The 8,211-nt window shown below is 34.5% G+C and overlaps 1 protein-coding gene across 1 annotated transcript; it reads right to left on the reverse strand.

Moving 5' to 3' along the window:
* Window positions 1-1,824: 1,824 nt before the first annotated feature.
* LOC110897460 (cationic peroxidase 1) lies at window positions 1,825-6,290 on the reverse strand. The gene is made up of 4 exons (XM_022144210.2): window positions 6,011-6,290; window positions 3,093-3,284; window positions 2,808-2,973; window positions 1,825-2,342 (listed from the first exon to the last, which is right to left on the reverse strand). The coding sequence occupies exons 1-4, from the start codon at window positions 6,233-6,235 to the stop codon at window positions 1,957-1,959; spliced, it is 969 nt and encodes a 322-aa protein (XP_021999902.1). The 5' UTR covers window positions 6,236-6,290; the 3' UTR covers window positions 1,825-1,956.
* Window positions 6,291-8,211: the final 1,921 nt, after the last annotated feature.

Genomic DNA, 8,211 nt, shown 5'->3' on the forward strand with positions numbered 1-8,211 from the left:
ATTAATGGTGTCGCAAGGATAACCAAGTCAGTTAACGGCTACCTTTTATGGTAATCTCTATTTATTGTGATTTACTCGGTCATTGTTTGCCTAAATCTCTATTGATACTTCGAATAATTGAATTTGATATCGCACGTGTGATTGAGACTGTGCTTGCGAATTTGGGATTGGGACTTGGAAGGTAGAAAGCGGAACTGATGTTACTTTATAAGCACTGACTTTGTAGTTCGCTAAAAAAATGTCACAAAAACCCATAAAAGTGCCAGCAAAGACCCTTTAAGGAATGAGTGGCACGCATAAAAAAAGTGTCACTAGAAGCAGTGTCACTAAAGCCTTTTTGTGGCACTTTTAGTGTGCCACTATAAGGTTTTGGGATTTAGTGGCACTTTTCTTTTTGCCACAATATAAAGAACAAGACTTTAGCGGCACAAATTTGTGTCGATAAAATCTTTTATTATTTTACATATCCTTGCTACTTTTGATTAAAATATAATTTAATTATATAATAATAAAACAAATTTGTAAAATATAGAAATCATAATATCGTCAATTCACTTAAAAATAAAATATTTAGTAATTGAAATGAGTTTTACAAATCTACACCATCCAACAAAGTTCCATAACCTTCCACAATCAACTATATCAAATGAAACTACACAAGCTAACCTAAGTCTAATTGTAGCTATCCCATTTTCTCAAGTCTTCTCGATCTGAATGCTATCTTCATATGAACATCTGCTCCAGCATCTACACCTTTCGGTCACATTACTTCGTAAAAAATGTCATAGTTATATCGTATCTCTAGACAGCAAAGGTGTCCGTTAGAGTAACATACGACAAATTCTTAAGGTCAATATCTTTAATATGATTAACATGAAACAATGTATTATCAGTGTAGAACTAATAGGGTCTACTTGATCCGTGACCACACGCTGATCCGCAGATTACTATGCGCGAACCTACCTTGCCTATATATATGAGTCTTGGTCATTTGTAATAGATATCTTTTGTTGACAGAGAGGGTAAACTCTTGTCGTTGGTTTTCGTGGTTGTAAACTTTCACATCATCAATAGAAAACAACATTTAATTAGCTTGATCTTGTCTGATCCACTCTCGTACTTGGATTCCGCACAAGATACGAGATCTACGCAGTCAACGGTGTAACGGAATCGATCCTAACACGAACTCACACACAATGCAGTGAATTATAGGCTTAAAACTTAAAATACCATGCCAAGAACGTTAAGTAATGTGTTTTAAGTGTTAAGCAATGTGTTTTTGTTGTGTTTTGCATTGTGTTTTAAATTGTTATGTTTGGTGTTTTCTTTATCAAGTCCAAAACATCATGTCTAAGTCCAAAACATGATGTCTACATGTCAATTCCTATGCTTTCTCACACTTCAAGGAAAAAAAAAAGTATTTTTAAAGGAAACTCACCCATCCCTACTAATAATTACATTTTGTAATATATTTAGACTTTCACGTACGTAAACATATATCTTCTTAACTGATGTCGCACTTTGTCTTCATATAATCATAATTGTCCTTTTAACCATTATAGCGATCAATACATTATTGAAAGCTTAAATTATATAATCTATACGTGGTGTCACATCTTATAGAGGTTTTTCCTCAATCACTTAATATTTCTAATACCACATCATTTTGTTCGTTCGGTCGATTTCTGTATCCATCACATGCCATCTTCCTAATTTTACTCATCATCATATAGAATATTGTTCTCGTAACATATGATCTTAATTCTTAAGCATTCAAAACAAGTTCTTATTATCCTATTTGTGGTACAAAATATTACAGTAGAATAACTCAGTGAACTTCTAAAAAAATTTATAATACTATAGAACAAAGTACAATTGCAACTCATCACACACAATATCCTTGTTTCAAGAATTTTATTTAAGAAATAACTTCATATTCCAAAATATAAGAAGTAATCAATTCGTTCTTCGGCAATTGGTCCTTACTTCGCCACTTGATCCCGTCAATGGGTTAAGGTTACTCATCTTGACCATTGCATTTGCAAAGTCAGTCGAGAAGGTTGCCGCATTTGAGCTGTATGTTCTTACTTGGGCATCAGTTGAACCATTATTAAAAAGCTCTTGATCAGAATGCAATAAACCATTTTGGTTCAACAAATTACTGAAGTATGCATTGTCGAATGACGTGGGAGAAACAACATCTAACGGAGACAGATTATTGTCACCACCACTTGATGGACAATTCGCTCTTAATGATGTAGCAAGTGATGAATTTATGTTGGTTTCGTTGTAGATGCGAGCTCGAAACACTGTACACCTTGCTTGGCCAATAGTATGAGATCCTACATTGGTGTACATTTACAAAAATAAATTATGACATAAATCATTACTCATACGCTTTTGATATATCGCGAAAATTTACATACTTGTTTAAGTATTTGGCTTGCAAATCTAATCACATGAGATATTTTTTTTTTTTTTTTGCTTAATTATAAGAATTTCATCTTTTATCTTTTTAATAGAGGCTTCTTGATCAAATCAACAATAAGGAATATAGAAAAAGGAATAAAGAAAAGGGGGCGGATTTTCGATTTTCTGTGATCACTTTTGATTCTTTACACAATTAGATCTTATGTCAACAAAGAAAAACCCTATTCATCTAATTTTGACTTGGATTCCGATAAACTAATTACTTGTTGGCTCACAAAAATTGAACTTAATGTTTTAATTTTGATTCAAAGGAAAAAAAGTGTAGAGTTGAAATAACTCGCTCAGAACGCTTTTTAAAGGTTTACGTGATTGATTACCTGATAGAGCAACCATTTCATTAGTTGTAAATCCTTGGTTTGAAAAGGATGTAATGAGACCACTAAGGTTCAAAGTAGGTGCTGGAATGTTGGAATTTGCGGCACTTAAACTAGCGGTTGTAGAGTCCCTCCTCCCAAACGTCAGGTTCCAACTTGGCCCGCCGAGCTGAAAACAAAACCATAGTAAATCACTATTCACCCAAGTTGATAATAACTGTATTATATATAATGGTGTAAAATATTATAAATGCTGCAAAACTAAGAAGAAATTTTTATGTCTCTTACTGCTACAACGGAATCACGTGCAGCGGCTGCTAACATATCGGCACACGAGACGACTCCTGGGCATGAATTCTCTAGTTGAGATTTGATGGTGTCAATAACATCAAATCCTCTCAATGAATTATTATTAGGTCCAGCTGTTTTTTCTCCTGTGAAATTTGCACTGTCATCAAGTAGCACTGATGCATCACAACCCTACAAATGATTCCAAAATAATAAGATAATTGATATAAAACAAAACAACTCAATAAGTTAACCTGCTCATATTCAATTCAGGATCATGGTATGTATTACGTAATCAGATTGAAAAAAATAAGGTTACTTAAAATCATATAGAAAAAAAAGGGTAGATGCACGGTACCCTCGACCACAGAAGTGATCCCACTTCCCAAGCCAGCGACCTGACAACGCTGCCTGGCGGAGAACCCCTGCCAACTCGAGGGGAACTGAAGAGCCTAGGGTTACCAGGTTTCAAACCCGTGACCTCTATGGATCCTCGAGCCGGTTTAAAGTGGGGGTCGGTGGCCACTGGGCTGACAACGTTTACTTAGTTTCTGGCATTTGATGATATTCCGTCTTAAAATCATAACCAAGTAACTAATGAATATTCAGTAACTATATAAAAAGTTCGGCTCACATAATTATTACATGTAGCGAACCAGTTACTTATTTATTATTAATTAGTTATAGATTTGTAACTACACCTACGACAACAAAGTTAATAGTGTGAGGGAGAAAAAATATACGAAAATTATTTACACTTAACACACTCGTATACCAACCAACTAGATAAAGGAAAAAAGGGTTGAAATTCACTTTAGATAAACTAGCATAAGTACTGTTTATATGTTCGAATTAACGAGCTATTATATTATAAGAGAAAATGTGTTGAGAGGTCGCACAACTGAACGTATAGCCATAGACAGGTTGCCAAACTATTGAGCCTTAATTCAATGTTTAAATTAATTGGTTCTCTACTAGAGTCATGCACTTGTGTTAAACTATCAGGTTGTGGGGTATGGGGTGATGATTTGGGTCTTAATTTATATAAGGCTAAATGGTGTGGGGGTATGGGTTAGGTCATCAATCGTCACATAGGATTATTAATGGATTGTTATACCCTCTATTCATCCACCATGGTTCGCGTGGATTAAACCACGGCCATCACGGTCCACTTTTTTTGTTTTCCAAGATTTGAATGTTTTGTGGTTTGGGTCATGACCACACCTTTAGGGTAGGGGTTTTGGATGGTTGATTAGAGGTTTGTGACATGGCGATGATGTGGCGGGTCATAAGGGTTTGGCTAAGTGGTATGGGGGCATGGGATGAGTCATGGATTGTCACCTAGGATGGTGGATAATGTGCTACACCACCATTGGCGGATCTGGAAAATCCTTTTTAAAAAAAAAAGGTAACGAAATTGAAAAAACGTCAAAAAAATGTCAATTTTTTCGAAAATTTACACTACTGTCGGACCGTTAAGGGATAGCGGAGGCTACCCCTTATTGTAAGGTAGGTCCGCCACTATACACCACCCCTCTTAGGGAACAATCATGATTCGTATGAATTAAACCATAGCAACAATGCACCCCCCCTTTTCTTAATTAGTTAAATATATTTTACACAAAATAAATTTTAAAAAAATGAGGATGGTGGTTTGAATGATGACCACGCCATATATAATGGTGGATGAGAGTGAGATAACATGACACTGATATGAAAGATAATGGTGATGTTGAAAATTATGACCACACCCTAGGGGTGTGCACGGTTCGGTTCGGTTCGGTTTTTGGGTAAAATCAAAACCGAAACCGAAATGTCGGTTTTCGGGTTTTAAAAACCGTTCGGTTTTGGTTTTTTTCGGTTTCAGTTTTTCGGTTTTTACGTCGGTTCGGTTCGGTTTTCGGTTATTTCGGTTTTTGAAACAAAATTATGTAAGATTCAAAAAATAAAAAGTATTATTTATATTATAACAATCTTTTTACATGCTTATATTTAAGTTATTATAGTTAAACTCTTTAATTAATATATTGTTTATATAAACCTAACCTTCTAATCTATCTTTATGTTTCTTCAAAGTTTTTATTAAACTTAATTTTTAAATTTTGGTATATCTTATAGGTAATAATAAATCATTTCAGTTATAATGTTTTTATTATAAACACTTAACATTCAAAAATAACATTAACATTTTCTACTAGCATTGGGTTAAACACTTAAACAATTTAAACTTAAACATAAAAATATATGAATTGTAACTTATCGGTTCGGTTCGGTTTTTTTCGGTTATTAAAAAAGTTTATCCGAAAACCGAACCGAAATTTTCGGTTATTAAAAATCCTAAAACCGAACCGTCGGTTTTTGTTTCGGTTCGGTTTTTTCGGTTCGGTTATTTCGGTTATTCGGTTACGGTTCGGTTATTTCGGTTTTCTTGCTCACCCCTACCACACCCTATAACCTAACAATCAATCAATCACCGACAAATATAGCCTTATAACCACACCCTTTAACCTAACAATCAATCAATCTCCGACAAAGTTTTGAAAAAGTCTCCACGTGTCTAATCGGACGTAAAATACAGATTGTGATTTATGAAAACGACTTTTGTTGCTCCGACTATGTCAACAACTAAACCCGCGTAAGCTTCTGCTTTAAAGTCAACATAACATGAAAGATAACAAAATTTAAAATAAAATATCATAGATGACATTAAGGGTTTTTTTAATAAATTAGAAAGCAACAGAATTTGAACATATATTTAAGTAACTAGAAAACTTTAGTAAACGTTATAAACAAACTTATTATTGATATGGATTTAAAAGCAATTTGTTTCTTTGAAACATTAGCTCGTTTAGGTGTTTAATAAACTATAGAATATTAACCCATAAGAAACAAAGGAGAGATAGTGATTGAAGACTTGCGTTAACAAAGCAATCATGGAAATGTAGACGAAGTAAAGAAGCTCCCATTCGAGCTTCATTTGAGACCGCGGAGTTCACAGCACTTGATATGATGGAGCTAAAATTAGGGCATGAGCTACCATAAAAGTTGGCTGAAAGTTGACCTGAAGTTGTCTCAATTAACACACATAAACACATTATGCATGTTGGTAGGCTATACATGTGAAAAGATGGCGAAGAAGCCATGAGTTCAACAATTTGAAGAAAGATAAAAAAGATGCTGTTTAAAGCTGGTGGGAGAAAGGAATTTGGTAGTGCATAGTTAGATGTTTGTGAGCCTATATATAAGAATGAGAGGTTGATTACATGCACTTTGAACCAACGTTGTAAAAAGTTGTTACCCTTTTAATAATAAAGAAATAGAAGGATTACCTAAGCACTATAAACGATGCTTTTTTACCCTTTTAATAATAAAGAAATAGAAGGATTACCTAAGTATTATAAACGATGCTTTGTCATATACAACGAAAACAACAGACGCTAAATCTCATTAAAAAAAAATAAAGCTAATGGTAGAATCCAAAAATAGAGAATGTAGGCAAATCTTATCTCTATTCTTAAAGATAGAGAGTTTGTTTCGAGAGACCTCTAACTCTATAAAAACACAACACTAAAAAGTAATATAAAGCTAAACAAGACAAAAGAAGTGATGAAACCGTAACACAGTAAAATGAAGGTAGGTATAACATCATAAAACAATAGATACGCATACACATCGAAAACAAACACAATCAAAGTCACCATAAAGTGTAGGAAAATCTATGTCCCTTAAATTACCCGTAGTGGTGATGTGATTGAGCGTGAAGTGGAAAAGATCACGCCACAACACGTCGAAACACCGCCCCCGGGGCGTTTTCCCATAAAAAATCGATAGGTGTTTAACACAGCCGAACGAAATTGAATTGGTCAATAAAAAAATCCGAACGTAGTGCAACGGTATTCTTCAACGGTTATGTTTTCCAATAAAAAAAATTAATTCCAATATCTATATATACACTCATACTCACACCTCTCATAAAAACAAAAACATACCCAGACCAAATACATAAAAATGGATTCACCTACATCTTCATCATCTGTTGCAAATTATTATTACAAAGAGTTTTTAGCCGATGACGGTGACACGACCGACGAGGAGCTCGAAGAAGAGGAGGTTACGATTACGTGTCAGTTCGCGACGAGATGTATGAAACATGTTAGTCAACGTTCACTCCCAATTTGGCTAAGAAGAATAAACGGAACGAGACCGAATTACGGCAAACACTCGTTTTATGAAAGATTACTTTAACGAAGCGCCGACATACCCAAACCCAAATATTTTTAGGCGTCGTTTCCGGATTAGTAAACGTTTATTTCTATGCATTACCAGAGATTTTTAAAACATGTTAGAATACTTTAAGCAAAAACCAAATGCGTAAGGGATGCTTGGAATTACCGTTATCCAAAAGTGTACTTCAGCGCTATGCGTGCTTGCCTACGAAAACACGACTAACATCATTAATGAGTATTTAAAGATGGCTGAGAAAACAACACGCATCACCTTAGGGTATTTTTGTTACGGTATACTACAATTTAAAAAAAAATTATTTTACGTTTTATTTATTCAGAATATTTTTATAGTTAGTTTAATATGTATGTATATTTCTTTTTATAAAGGAATAGTAAATTTAAATGATGAGCGTTATCTGAGAAAGCCCACTTGGTACGATCTACAACAAATTTATGAGGTGCATTCACAAGAACATGGTTTACCAGGCATGATTAGAGGTTAAGATTGGCGTCATTGGCCATGGTATAATTGTCTAACCGCATGGTGAGGTCAATACACACGTGGTGACCAAAAAGGACCATCAGTTATTCTTAAAGCGGTTGCTTCATACGACCTTTGGGTTTGGTCAGCCTACTTTGGTGTTGTCGGGTCATGCAGTGACATAAACTTTTTTCGAACAGTCGCATGTGGTAGAGGATTTCATTTCTGGTACAACAGCTGTAACACCACAAAAACCCAAATATTTTTATTCTCTAGTATGATTTTGAGGGTTGTAGAATGGAAAGTGATAACTAAGTTAAATAACTTAGTTAATACTACAAGTCCAAAAGTGGAAATAAGGTTTGGGGTATATGGGGTAAGATTGCAAACTATAGGGGTTATAAGGGATAAG

This window comes from Helianthus annuus, chromosome 1, assembly GCF_002127325.2.
Source record: "Helianthus annuus cultivar XRQ/B chromosome 1, HanXRQr2.0-SUNRISE, whole genome shotgun sequence".
NCBI classification, from domain to species: Eukaryota; Viridiplantae; Streptophyta; class Magnoliopsida; order Asterales; family Asteraceae; genus Helianthus; species Helianthus annuus.

Bases quoted from the DNA above. Each gene is read 5' to 3' on its own strand.
- LOC110897460 (XM_022144210.2), bottom strand. From the start codon at position 6,235: ATGGCTTCTTCGCCATCTTTTCACATGTATAGCCTACCAACATGCATA. The intron at 3,285-6,010 runs GCAAGTCTTCAA...AATCATTTGTAG, and splicing joins TCCATGATTGCTTTGTTAAC to GGTTGTGATGCATCAGTGCT. The intron at 2,343-2,807 runs GTAATCAATCAC...ACACCAATGTAG, and splicing joins TGAAATGGTTGCTCTATCAG to GATCTCATACTATTGGCCAA.